This window comes from Anomaloglossus baeobatrachus, chromosome 1, assembly GCF_048569485.1.
Source record: "Anomaloglossus baeobatrachus isolate aAnoBae1 chromosome 1, aAnoBae1.hap1, whole genome shotgun sequence".
Classification (NCBI taxonomy): Eukaryota; Metazoa; Chordata; class Amphibia; order Anura; family Aromobatidae; genus Anomaloglossus; species Anomaloglossus baeobatrachus.
The window spans coordinates 118,820,956-118,835,495 of record NC_134353.1 but is presented as its reverse complement, the minus strand read 5'-3'; the positions used below and the strand labels follow the sequence as shown (position 1 = coordinate 118,835,495).

Here is a 14,540-nt window from a genome sequence, read left to right as displayed (position 1 = left end):
TTGTTGAGTGTGAATGACTGTCTTCTGGACATCTCTCAACTCAGCAGTCTTCCCCATGATTGTGTAGCCTACTGAACCAGACTAAGGGACCAATTTAAACGCTCAGGAAACCTTTGCAGGTGTTTTGTGGTAATTATTCTAATTTTCTGAGATAATGAGTTTTGGGTTTTCATTGGCTGTAAGCCAAAATCATGAATAAACACTTAAAATAGATCACTCTGTTTGTAATGACTCTTTATAATAGAGTGTTTCCCTTTTTGTATTGAATTACTGAAATAAATTAACTTTTTGATGATAGTCTAATTTATAGAGATGCACTTGTATCCATACAAGTGACATTATCAGCTCAGGAACAAAGGGCCTTGTTCACAACAGTATAAGACTTGTTCATATGTAAAGTTTTTCTGCCTTCTTTCCTGTGCGATTGTCTTGAGGAAAAAATGCAGCACTTTTCAGTAGCAGAAAAATAAATGGGTTTTCTAAAATCTCATTCACAGGGTGCGTTTTTTTAAGCTGTGACGCATTTTGTTTGTATTTTAAAAAAAAAAAAAATTCTTTCAGTGTTTTTGCTGGTGTTTTTTTTTCCATTCAATTGAATGTAAAAAAAAATCACAACACAATACGTATTAAAAGAAGCATGAAAAAACACATATAATGCAGACATGATATATGCAGCATTTTTATTGGCAACGCTCTGCTTTTCAAAGCTGCTAAAAAGCACCGTGTGAAAATCCCCTGAGGCTACGGTTACATATCTGTTATTCTCTGATTGAAATAATTTTTATTAAAGAATTTTCATACAAACAATCAATGCAAAACAAACAGTAACTTAATACAGGATACTCAATACATAGCAATATATGTAGACATTAATGTATCAAGTGAGTAAACCATCATACCTAAGGCCCGTTTCACACGTCAGTGAAAAACAGTGACGTTTTTCACTAGCGTGTAAAACACGCACATGTCCCTGCGTGTGCCGTGAATCATGGCACACGTGGGTTGTCTAAGTGCAATCCGGGCTCCGTTCTCCGTGGCCCGTGATTGCACTTAGAAATCAACTCACCTGCGCCCGCTCCCGCTCTCCATGGTGCTGAATCCTCCCGCGGTGCAGCATCCGGCCGGCGCTGACCCCTGCAGCAGCTGCTTACGGGTCGGCTGTGTCGCGCATAATGAATATGCGTGACAGTAATGAGCCGGTTCAGAAGCAGCCGGCAGAACGGGCTGCAGAGGACATCGCTGGACGCCGGGTGAGTTAAAATGTTTATTATTTTAAATGCACGTTTTTTTCTGGCACGTGTTTCACGGACCACACCACTGCGTGGTCCGTGGAACATCAGTGATGCCAGAAAAAAATGGACATGTCTCCGTGCAGCAATCACGCACACGCGGGTACGCTGCACGGAGTGTGAGCAGACCCATTCATTATAATGGGTCTGCGTATGTCAGTGATTCTGGTACGTTTAAAAAAAAGCACAAACGTACCAGAATCACTGACGTGTGAAAGGGGCCTTAGGGAAAGGGTAGGGAGAAAAGGGAGGGATGGGATGAAGGGAAGAACATTTTATTGGGCAGGAGAGGAAAAGAGGGAAGGGAGTGTGAAAGGGTAAGAAACAATTGAGAACTTTTATAATAATTCCAGTATATATACATAAAGAAGATAAAATGTAGAATAAAAAAGTCAAATTCCAGGTATAGAAGTCTCAATTTTCAAGGATTGTGGAGTTTAAAATTCAGACATTAAGCACATGGACCAGACTCTATTAAGAATTTTGTTGGTAAGGCCCGTTTTACACGTCAGTGAAAAACACTGACGTTTTTCACTGGCGTGTAAAACACGCACATGTCCCTCCGTGTGCCGTGAATTACGGCACACGTGGGTTGTCTAAGTGCAATCCGGGCTCCGTTCTCCGTGGCCCGTGATTGAACTTAGAGATTAACTCACCTGTGCCCGCTCCCGCTCTCCATGGTGCTGATCGCTTCCGCGGTTCAGCATCCGGCCGGCGGTGACCCCCGCAGCAGCTGCTTCCGGGTCGGCTGTGCCGTGCATCATTAATATGCGCGACAGTAATGAGCCGGCTCAGAAGCAGCCGGCAGAACGGGCTGCAGAGAGCGTCGCTGGAGCCGGGTGAGTAAAAATGATTTTTATTTTAAAAGCACGTTTTTTTCTGGCACGTGTTTCACGGACCACACCACTGCGTGGTCCGTGGGACATCAGTGATGCCAGAAAAAAATGGACATGTCTCCGTGCCGCAATCACGGACACGCGGGTACGCCGCACGGAGACACGTGCAGTGAAAAATCACTGACGTGTGAGCAGACCCATTCATTATAATGGGTCTGCGTATGTCAGTGATTCTGGTACGTTTAAAAAAAAGCACAAACGTCCCAGAATCACTGACGTGTGAAAGGGGCCTTAGAAAGCCAAGGGCTCCATTTTTTATGATATGCAGCAAATGAATTATTATAAATTGCATAACTTTGTTCGAGATCGTTATGTAAAGTAACTTTGTCAATTACCTCGGTGATTGTGGGAGTCAAAACTTGTCTCCAGTATGATGCTATTAGATTTTTAGCTACCACGCATATGTGAATTATAATTGGTCTAACAATTGGGTCGATGTGTTATATCTGTTATTCTCTTCCTTCCTATGTTCGCTTTTTTTCTCGGACATGACACAGACCCACAAAGTCTCATTCATCCATGTACACGTCAGTATTAAAAACAGATATTTGTTTGGTCTGTTGGTCTGTGAGTCTGGAGACTCCGAGCACGTCCTATTCTGATCCATTTTACAAATTAGACTTGGCCAAAAAAGTCTATAAGGATCAGTTAAAAAAGGGATAAAAATCAGAAGGCATCCTCTTTATTTCAGTTGTCCATCTGTATTTCATCCGTTTTTAACTGATACATTGCTAACAGTCAGTGGACAACAAAAGCTCAGACAGTCTACTGGCTTCAGTTTTTAAAGAAGGATGAGAATGAAACTGAGACAAAACAGATGACACACGGAATAAAAATGTTCCATTTTTTTATGGATGTAAACAGATGTGTGAATGTAGCCTTAAGAGTAGACATTGGATAAAATTAGAATACTGGTCCCAGGAGATATTTCCCACAGTTTCTATGTGGACGATCCTTTATTACGTCCAGTGTTCTGTTTGATGACATCACAATAACAAAGTGCTCCATGCTCTCTATGGAATTTGCAGCAACAGAGATAACAGACAGGTAAAGCTAATCCCGCTTCTAATAGACTAATAATTGTCTGATGCCTTTGTCGCGGGCGGAGGAGGGGAAGCTGCGCTCACCCACTGCTCGGGTCCGGCTGCTGCTGCTGTTGCTCGGTGGTGGTTCAAGCGGTGGGCCGGATCCCGGAGACTCGAGCGGCGTTCCTCGCCTGTGAGTGAAAGGGGGGTTGGTATGTGGTTTGGGGATATTGTCCGTGACGCCACCCACGGTTGTGGTGAAGTTGTGACACCACCGCTGCTCTGGACGGGGATCCCGGGAGCGATGACAGGGAGCAGCTTGGATGTTGGTTCTCCCCTCCGTGGGTAGGGGGTTGGTTGTCCCGGGGCCCGGTGAGGGGTTAGGGATGGCAGGCGGGTTACAGGGCCTGGTGAGGTGCAGGGTCGCGGGGGCAGCTCTGTGCCGCACGGCACGGTGGTACTCACTCAGCCAGTAATTCACACAGAGTCTCTGGTCAAACAAACGGCTGGATGGACGGGTCCCACAGGCGGCTGCGGTTGTTCTCCTCCCGGTAGGTTGATGGTGACTGCCTTTCCCTGCACCTGTGTTGTGTTTACGGTTCCAATGGCTTCCCACCGGTAACCCGCACCCCAGCTTGGATGGATGCTGAGGGAGCCCCTTTTGCCTGCAGGCTCTGGCCCTGGGAACTGTAGCCTTGGCGGTGACTGTTTTTCCCTCTATGGTGTGAGCTGTTGCCTTCAATCGGGTCTTGGCTGCTGGGAAACCCCGGAGGTTCCCTTCGCCAACGGATTTGACCGGTTTTACGGCGACTCCCAGCCTGGTCGGGGCCCGCAGGCCCTGCCGGATGGCGCTGGCCTCTCCCCACTCCCCGATCCGGCACCGGCGGGCCACCGCCCGTCCCCGGCCCGCACGGCCCACCCCAATCAGCCTCCCCTGCAGACGGCCACCACCACCCGCCAACCCCGCTGAGTGTCCAGGCCACACACCCGGACACGGTCAGTTCACTCTCTCAAACTGAACTGACCCTTTTTCCCGCCTCCAGGACTGTGAACTCCTCGGTGGGCGGGACCAACCGCCTGGCCCACCCCCTGGTGTGGACATCAGCCCCTGGAGGAAGGCAACAAGGATTTGTGTTTGACTTCGGTGTGCCTAGCCGGGGTGTAGGGTGTGTTGGTGTAGTACCTGTGACGACCTGGCTTGTCCAGGGCACCACACCTTAGTAGGACTGAATTTAATAATTAAGCACCAAATGATTGTAGGAAATAAGTACATGACAACCTATGCTATATGTAAGTCCTGTGAGTGGAGGACACAGATAGAAAAGGTCTTTGTACAAGAACAATAAATGTGCCTTCTGCAGCCCAATAGCTCATCATAATCCACAATTTCACCCCTCTTAGAAGTGGAAGTGAGCCCTTTACCACCTGGGCCCTTGCGCGGCCGCAGTTGTCTTGCTGTGAGCTATTTACAGAATAATTGTACAAACCTTTATTAAGCTTCAGCTGACATCATGGATTCTATTCTACACAATCTAAAAGAGATCTGTATTACTTTGGCCGTGACACAGGTTACATGGTCAAATATCTATGTGCCAGATAATAAGCATGTTGCGGGGGGGAGGGGGCGCACTGCCGCTTCTTTCTCTCGTGGGCCGCTCGGATCCGTGTTCGCTCCTGCGGCTCGAGTGGTGACTGGACCCGGGCTCGCACGGCCGTCCGTACTCACAACCGTCGGAAGGGGATATTTACAGGGGATTGATGTGTTGGTGACACCACCCATGGGTTGCGGTGAGGGATGGTGACACCGCCACTGCCTGGTGATGGGGCGCCCGGGGATAATGGAGCGGGGCAGCAAGATGGGATCCCCTCCACGGGTAGGGGAGGCGTAGTCCCAGGGCCCTTGGTACACGGGAGTTATGGCTGTTGGATGTGGCGCGCCGGGTTGGACTGGGGATCAATGATATACTCACAGTTTAAGAATCACACACAAGTCCAGTGGTAAAGAAAGTTGCCAGTGACCAGTCGCCTTTGGCGGGTGTATTCGGGTCCCACACCCGGGTGTAGCAAACAGGGGTCTCTTCCTCCTGCACTCTGTGTTGGTGTCTTCTGTCGGACAACTCCGCATGGAACGGGGAAGTCCACTCCCGGTACTGTGTATGTTTGGGAGCTGTGGCCCGCGAAATCTGACCCTTGGGATTTCTGTGGGTTCTGATGGACACCCTATCCCCCGCGTTGGGCTTCCATTTCGCTCTCTGGGCTTCTGGAAAACCAGGCCTGAAACCTCATCCTCTGCTGGTTAATTAACAAGGGGCATGCAACCTTCCTCATCCTAGGGTCCAGGCACCCCATCTGTGCACGGCTTCCGGACCGGATTCCAGCTGTCGGCACCAACGGGCTACAACCCTGCCCCGGTCCACTTAAGGTCTCTCGCGACCGGATCTCCGTCACCTGTGGCCCTGTTTACTGTCTGCCACCTAGTCAGGTAGTCCAGGGGCCCCTACCCTTGACTCCACTGTAAACAGTCTACACTTGACTACTGTCAACACTTGTCTGTCTTGTTCCCGCGCCTGACACCTCAGGACCCCTAGGTGGGCGTTCTCATCCGCCTGATCCCACCTACTGGTGTGTCCCTATTGTCATGAGGGGGTGGATAGGCTTTAATGGCTGTGTGTTGTACCTGGGTGTGGGTTTTTGGGTGGTATCAAGGAGGGTGGACTTCTTCTGTGACTACCTGGTTTTGCCATGGCGTCACAAACACATGAATGCAGGCACATTGTGTCCCCTAGAGTATCAAAAAAGCAACTAGCATGTTGTAAAAAAGATTCAACTGGGTCCAAATTTTTTTAGCAGAGGCACCAAGCGAGCTTTGGTCGCGTGTCGCATGTCGTGGCCAGAATCATCATGTAGCCCCAGCTCCATGTTATGAATCCTATCTGTGCCATGGGTAGGGCTTTCAGCTATCAAAGCTCTCAATGGAGTAGGGTTGTCAGAGCTGGCCTGGCCCAGATCTGCTCCTGGGTAGAGCTTTTAGACCTGTCCCTGGGTTCAGATATCACTGCTGTCCTTAGGTAGGGCTGTTAGAGCAGTCCCTGGGTAGGGCTATCAAAGCTGGGATGGGTAGGGCTGTCAGAGCTGTGCCTGGCCCACAGCTGCCACTGGGTAGGTCTATTAGAGTTGTCCCTGGGGAGGACTATCAGAGCTTTGACCTGGGTAGAGCTATCAGAGCTGTACTTGGGTAGGGATATCAGAGCTATGTGCTGGGTAGGGTTATCAAAGCTGTCACTTGGTTAGGCCATCAGAGCTGTACTTGGAGTAGGGTTGTCAGAATTGTTCCAGGCCCAGAACTGTCCTTGGGTAGGACTATTGTAGAGCTGGTATCCCTGCACTCTACGCTCTCCTCCCTGCAAGGACACGCACTGACTCACCGCTGTGGCTGTCCCTCACCATGTGCTCCGGTGTCTCCTCATGTATGCACTCTCTGCTTTCTCCTCCTGGGGCCTGTGCACAAGGCACAGGTCCTCCAGGAGTGTTCCAAAGGCATGTGTAGAGCCCCTGAAGCCATCAGGGAGCTACAAGGTAGTGCATCCCCACCAAGATGTAGGGCCTACCCCCTAGGGACCCAGAAGACTAGTGTCGGTAACACACAAACACTCCAGATAATCCCTATTTTTCCCCAACATCCCATAGAATGCTACAAGGCTAGGGTCGGACCAATGGAAGTCTGCCTAGAGGTGGAGCCAATCCAGTCCACTAGACAACCAGGTGGAAGGGGCAGACAGTGGACAGTCAGACAGTGGGCAGGAGTCGAGAAGAGACAGTGAAAGTGAGCAGACGCACTGACTGGAGTGAACAGTGACCTGAGGGCCCAGGCGGTTAGTTGCCGGTGGAGTACATTGGAGTGCTCCCGGAAGTGCTATCCTAGGTAAGGCAAAAGCTCTAGGCAGACCTGATAAAATCTGCACAGTGAGGGGACCATCAGGGACCTCACTGACCTTGAAGTCCGGGAATCAGTTACAAAGGGAGAACCGGGGATAGGGCCAGAGACTCCAACCCCACAGGGTTCACGCTACCGTCATACGGACTGCTGAAGAAGACCTATAAGGGGGGACCCCCAGACGCTCTACACCACGGGGACTCACCAACCAAAAGACAGGTGCAGGGGAAGAAGCTACCAGGTTACTAAACCGGCACTGGGACTACGGGGACCTGCGGTTAAGACCAGCCAGCGTCGGGTGACCAGTTACCAGCTTGCAGCGAGTAAAAGAACCAGTTACACTGAAACCCCTTGCGTGGCCTACCTTCTTTCAACACTTACCTGCATTGCCTATCCTCTGGGGTCTGACCCTGCTTGCAGAGGGCCTAACATCCAGGCTGCCACTAACACCAGCCCCAGTAGTGAAAACTGTGGAGCGGCAGCTTCATCCACACTGTCGCAAACCTCAAGTGGCGTCACATGTGAACATTATTCAAATCCCCTGTAAATATCCCCCTTTTATAAAGCAACCAGGGCACGGGACCGGGCAACGGCTCCCAAAGTGACATTCCCCAGTTATACACCGCCCAGGACCGAGTACCCCATAACCCTGGGTGACACACATGCACGACACTGCACTTTTCTTAAAGGGCAGTGCATCACTCTCATGAAGTGCCTCTCAGCCTATCACTGAGGGCCACTGGGTACATAAGGTTCTCTCCCACTAGGGGATGTGCCTGATCAATGTGTTTAGTTAGCTAGTGCTTCTGTGCCCTAGTCAGCTACTTGTCAGGTCCCCTTGTCTGCTGTGCTTTTGTTACAGTTTACTACTTTCCAGCCTGTCCATCCTGGCCAGGCCTCCAGTCTCAGCTACCCCGGTAGTCCTTGCTACACCAGAGACTGTTCCTGTCCGTCCCGGCAATGCCTTCAGCCTCAGCTACCCTGGTAGTCCTTGCTAGATCAGAGACTGTGCCTGTCCGTCCCGGCCTAGCCTCCTGCCTCACCTACCCCGTTAGTCCTTGCTACACCAGAGACTGTGCCTGTTCAACCTGGCGATGCCACCAACCAACTTCAGCTACCCCGATAGTCCTTGCTATATGAGAGCCTTTGCCTGTCCAACTCGGCTGTGCCTCTGTACCGCCCCGCGGGCTCGGCTGCGACCGCCGAGCCGCTCGGATCCGTGCTCGTAGTGCAGGTGGTGGCTCGAGCCTCTCACGTACCTGGGGGTCACGTCGCTCTGTAAGGGAGTTGGCGCTACACGTGGGGACTTGGGTGAGGAGGTCCACGGCCGGGGCCGCGGTTGTTTGGTTTGGATTGTAAGTTCGTGACGCCACCCACGGGTTGTGGGGAATGGATGGACACCACCGTTGCTGTTAACTAGGCCTCCCGGGGACGGTGATGCGCAGCTTGATGTTGACCCCTCCGTGGGTAGGGGAGCGATGGTCCCGGGGCCCCGGGGGAGGTGCTGAGGCGGGGGAGTGAGTGATGCGTGCTGGACGCTGGTGCAGTGCGGCGCGGTGCGCGGCCCGAAGGCACTGGTGTACTCACTCTGACACAATACACTGGAGTCTCTGGTAAACCAAACGGAATGATGAACGGGGCCCGCAGCCGGCTGCAGCTTCTCCCAGTATAGGTTGGTGGTTTCCGCCTTTCTCCTGCACCTCTGTGTGTAAATGTTTGACTCCTATGCCTAGACACTGGTAGTCCGCTCCCCGACTTGTATATGCCGTAGGAGCACGTTTGCCCGCAGACGCTGGCCCTTTGGGTCTCTATGCCTTGGTGGTGGCTCTACCCTGTATGGTTGGGCTGCTGTCTTCTAACAGGACTTGTGTGGGATAAGTCCTTAAGTCCAGTCTGCAATCAGTTGATTCGACTCGGCCCTGTCGGTTCGGGGCTTCGTCTGGGTCTGAGTACCCCTCCTGGTGCTCCGGTTTCCAATCGGTTCCCCGGTTCGGTACTGGCGGGCCACCGCCCGACCCCGGTCCCTACGGTTCCACCGGCTGTCATCCCAGCTAATGCAGGCGGCCACCACCGTCTGCCTCCTTGCCAAAGGTGACTGGACTCCGACCCAGCCACCGGAGTAGTCTCTTGGCAGGCCTGGACACAGGACTGCCCGTGAACTTGACTGCTCTCCACCTCCTCCAGACTACTCTATCCTTGTACTTGACTCTCTGTGTGTGTTTTCCCGCCTCCAAGCCTGTGAACTCCTTGGTGGGCGGAGCCAACTGCCTGGCTTCGCCCCCCTGGTGTGGACATCAAACCTGGAGGGTGGTGACAAGGTTTTTAGTTTGACTGATGTCACCTAATCGGAAGGGGGGGTGTGGTGTTGTGTGTGACTACCTGGGACGACCTGACTAGTCCAGGGCATCACACCTTCAGCCTCAGCTACCCGGTAGTTTTTGCTAAACCAGAGACTGTGCCTGTTCTAATCGGCCGTACCACCAGCCTCAGCCTGTCTACTCCTGTGTCCACCCTTGCCTTGGGGGTCAGCTGTAATAGCCCCAGTCTCTGCCCTGGGAAAAGCACCTGGCATCCGACTTGCAGTGGGCGCTTAGTCAAGCCCCTCACAGTAAACGGTAAGCCCAGGGTCCTCCTGTAGTCCAGTGGGTCCACTTCTGCTCGCTGCTTCACAATCTATGCCGGCGAGCATTACAACTATCATAGCTACGCCTGAAGTAGGGTTGTCAGAGCTGTACCTGGCCCAGATATGCCCTTGCATATGGCTCTCAGAGCTGTGCCTGGATAGAGCCATGCCTTCAGTGAGCATCATCTGTGAGTTTGAATATGTAGTGTACCACGGGGCCGTAGAGTACTCGTCACCGGGCCAGTGGTTCCTTGGGGTAGCTGTGACTGGCCTGACCCAGTTCCGTGACCCCGTCGGCTACATGAAAAACAAAAACAACAAACGGACAAGTCTCCAGTACAGATGGGGATGGAAGGAGGGTGACAGGCCCCTGGGGAGCGTGTCACCGGTTGCAGCGGTGACTGGGGTCTCGGCCTCCTTCGTTGCCGACCCTTCCTGCCACTAGTCCTCGCACAGGGGCAATACTGGATAGAGAATGGGGATGCTTCGCAACGCCACCCGTGGTTTGCGGCCACTAATTAGCCGCCACTGCACAGTCTCTCTCCGGGGTAGGTATTAGGGCAGCTAAGATGGAATCACTCCCCACGGGTGGAGCGGGGGACTCCGGGAGGTTGGTGAGAACGAGGACGGCAGTACATGGGAGTACTGGAGTGCAGGGCAGCGGTAGTTACTCACAGAGTCACCAGGTGCGGGTTCCAGTCACTTTATTTACTGGCTTAGGTGGTATCGCACCCGCGGTGCTGGTCCTCGCTGTCAGAGGCTCCGGTCGCTTCCCAGGCAGGTCAGAGGCTGGATCCGGTTTGGTAATCTGTGGCCTTTCTGCTCCATGCACAACTCTGTACTCTCCCCAGTCCTGGCCCATACAGGCCGGCAGCCTGGGCCTCTCGTGGGTCAGACCACTGTCCCATCTCCCCAGGCTCCCTCTCTGCTGCCGCGCCACGGCCATCCGAACTGGGGCTCTGTACCTCTCTTGTGCTCAGTCCCATGCTCTGGCGACTATTGTTTTTAAGTCCACAATTACAGGTTCCGGGTCCCGTCTCTAGGTGTTACTGGCACCGACTTGGCTGTGCTGTCTGCCTCCCCGAGGAACCAGGCAGCCCTCACTCGGGGAGCTACACACCGTGCGTCTGCTCTGTCTCGTGCCCAAGCTGTTCTGCCTGACTAAAAGTAAAACTGCTTTGTTTTCCACTCCTCACCACCCATGCACCCACCTATGCAAGTTGCTATGGCAACCACTATTGTTCTAATTAGTGGAGGCCACCTGGCGTCTGCCAGGAACTGTGTGTGTAGAAACATTGTTAACCCTTTCCTAGTGACTGCTTCTCCCTGCTGTATGGTGGTGTGAGGTGTGTGTAAACATATCCGGCCAACCTTTCCCTGCCTCGAGAAGGATATAATGATACCAACCAGTCTCAGGGGTGCTACAAATATAGTTGTTATTAGATGAGCACCAGAGTACACTCATGTGCTGACACCACGACGTCTGCTAAGCGCTGGCTGTCCGCTCATATTCCAAAGTAGAACCCTCATCCTGTGCTGTCGCCACCCCCACTGATAGGCATTTCTAAGTGCTTAGCAGAAGGAGCAAAGAAAGCACACAGAGTTAATACCATCTTGGATTTTGATCTCCAGCGCTTATCCCCACTCTATTCTATACAGGGGATGGATGCAGGAAGACAGGCTCTATGTTTGGGCAAAGTGGATGGCTGATCCTTCCGTATCTGCACATTGTGGGCCACATAAAATGACATGTTGGGCCAGATTAGACCATCAGGCCTTGAATTTGGCACCTGTGGTCTAGAGCTAGTAATGTACAGTAAGGATCACTGCATACCCTATACTGGTAATGTGTACAGTGGCTAAAAAACACAAACAAAATTTGTATGTACAGTACAGACCAAAAGTTTGGACACACCTTCTCATTCAAAGAGTTTTCTTTATTTTCATGACTATGAAAATTGTAGATTCACATTGAAGGCATCAAAACTATGAATTCACACATGTGGAATGAAATACTTAACAAAAAATGTGAAACAACTGAAAATATGTCTTATATTCTAGGTTCTTCAAAGTAGCCACCTTTTGCTTTGATTACTGCTTTGCACACTCTTGGCATTCTCTTGATGAGCTTCAAGAGATAGTCACCGGAAATGGTCTTCCAACAGTCTTGAAAGAGTTCCCAGAAATGCTTAGCACTTGTTGGCCCTTTTGCCTTCACTCTGTGGTCCAGCTCACCCCAAACCATCTCGATTGGGTTCAGGTCTGGTGACTGTGGAGACCAGGTCATCTGGCGTAGCATCCCATCACTCACTCCTTCTTAGTCAAATAACCCTTTCACAGCCTGGAGGTGTGTCTGGGGTCAATGTCCTGTTGAAAAATAAATGATGGTCCAAATAAACGGAAACCGGATGGAATAGCACGCCGCTGCAAGATGCTGTGGTAGGCATGCTGGTACTGTATGCCTTCAACTTTGAATAAGACGCACCCCCCACTTTCCCCCAACATCTGGGGGGAAAAAAGTGTGTCTTATAGTCCGAAAAATACGGTAATAAATTGTGAGGGGAAGACACAAGACAGGGACTAAAGCTAATTCTGCAGCAAAGCCTGATGTGTTGGCATACAGAATACTGCATAAAATATGTGTTTTTAACATGCGTTTTTGTTGCATATGTAGTGCCCAGGGATATGGGGTACTCGGTCCCAGGCAGTAACAAATGGGAATGTCACTCTGCTGGCCGTTGCCTGGTTCCGTATTTACAGGGGAGATAAGAGTTTTAGTCCTGTGGGTTACGGTTAAGGATGGAGAACTGCTGCTGTTGAATGTGGGTACTCCTAGGGCTGGTGGTAGTGGGAGCTGTGATGGTAGGCCCTCTGCAGGTAGGGCTGTGCCTGGGAGATGTACCGGCGGCAATAACGGAGACCACACCAGGTTGTTTTTTACAGTCCCTACTCACTGTGGACCCAGGGGTTGTTGGTTCAGGTCCCTTGGCGGACCAGTGCCAATGTAGTGACCCAGGTTGCTCTGTCCCCGGCACTCTCAATTGATTCGGTCCCTGTAGCGTGGAGTGTTTGGGGGCCCTGACTGTCCCTTTTGGGGTACAGTTTCCTTCTCCATACGGCGGGCAGTGCGGACCCTGTGGGGAGGTAAGTGTCTGAACCGCAATCCTAGCTTACTACTGATGCCCCCGGATTATTTGGTTCGGTAAAGTCCGTGAAGGTGACCTCACCGGGCAGGTATTTATCAAACCGTTTGAAACTGACGCTTGACCTAGGGCCCTGTTCCCTGTGCGTGCTCCGGTCCCAGTGGTATCTCGGTACCCGTCCTGGTGACCTCTCTCCTGTGCCCCCGGTTCACCATTACACGGACCCAGCTCAGGCACGTCCGCACACCTCTTCTGTGTGCTACACTCCCTCGACTGACTACTGACTGACTGCTGACGCCTCCCACCAGGCTGGCTTTTGTTCCCATGGCGACCATCCCCTTACATGGTTAACCCTCTATCTAGCCCAGTGTGGAGTGGAGAACTAGGATTTTGGTCATGTTTTGGTGGTATCGGCACTGGTACCCCAGGTAGGTCCTGCATCCCTAAGAGAATGCAGTTCCCTGTAGTGCCCTGAGGGTCTCAGTGGCGCTATACATATTTTCCCTCACTCATTAGTGTGGGTGAAATACACTGAAAAATTGCTGCAAGAATGGACATGCTGCCGAACTGAATCTGCTGCAAATCTGCAAGGAAAAAAATAAGCAACATGAACATGAGATTTCAGGAGTTTCACTCCCTTTGCTTGTACTATAAAAAGCTGAATATTTTTCGTGACAAAAATGCAACATATGCTTATAGCCTTCAAATTAATTGGGGGGGGGGGGGTCACAGAGACTGATTAATTTATATTCATTTACCGGCAGAGATTATAGTTAACTAGAAGGTGGCCCGATTCTAACGCATCGGGTATTCTAGAATTTATTGTGTAGTTAATGTATGATTTTTGTTATATATATAGATGTTGTTGTGTGTAGTTGCCAAGTGTTTGTGTAGGGCGCTGTAAATGTTCTGGGTGTTGTCTGGGTGTGGGGGTGTGAGAGCGGTGTTGTTTGTGTGTTGCGTTGTGTGTGTTGTGTTGTTTGTGGAGTGCTGTGTCTGCAGCGTTGTGTGTGTGTGGTGCTGTATGTGTTGCGCGGTTTGTGTGGATGTATGTGTGTGTGTGTTTTGGAAGGAGGTAGGTTTTGTGCAGTGTGTGTGTTGGAGGAGTAGTCCTGGGGGGGAGAGGAATATAATAGGAGGAGTAGTCCTGGGGGGAGAGGAGTATAATAGAAGGAGTAGTCCTGGGGGGAGAGGAGTATAATAGGAGGAGTAGTGCTGGGGGGAGAGAAGTATAATAGGAGGAGTAGTCCTGGGGGGAGAGGAGTATAATAGAAGGAGTAGTCCTGGGGGGAGAGGAGTATAATAGGAGGAGTAGTGCTGGGGGGAGAGAAGTATAATAGGAGGAGTAGTCCTGGGGGGAGAGGAGTATAATAGGAGGAGTAGTCCTGGGGGGAGAGGAGTATAATAGGAGGAATAGTCCTGGGGTGAGAGGAGTAGTCCTGGGGGGAGAGGAGTATAATAGAAGGAGTAGTCCTGGGGGGAGAGGAGTTTAATAGGAGGAGTTTTCCTGGGGGGTGAGGAGTATAATAGGAGGAGTAGTCTTGGGGGGAGAGGAGGATAATAGGAGGAGTAGTCCTGGGGAGAGAGGAGGATACTAGGAGGAGCAGTCCTGGGGGGAGAGGAGTATAAT

General features: G+C 51.4%; 1 protein-coding gene across 2 annotated transcripts in view; it reads left to right on the top strand.

Moving 5' to 3' along the window:
- The first annotated feature begins 3,195 nt into the window (after positions 1 to 3,195).
- Positions 3,196 to 14,540, top strand: part of LOC142290024 (uncharacterized) — a 64,340-nt gene continuing 52,995 nt past the window's right edge. For both annotated transcript variants that reach the window (XM_075333982.1, XM_075333969.1), the window contains exon 1: positions 3,196 to 3,232. In XM_075333982.1, the coding sequence (XP_075190097.1) occupies positions 3,201 to 3,232 (32 nt within the window). In that variant the 5' untranslated portion in view covers positions 3,196 to 3,200. The remainder of the gene's footprint in view (positions 3,233 to 14,540) is intronic.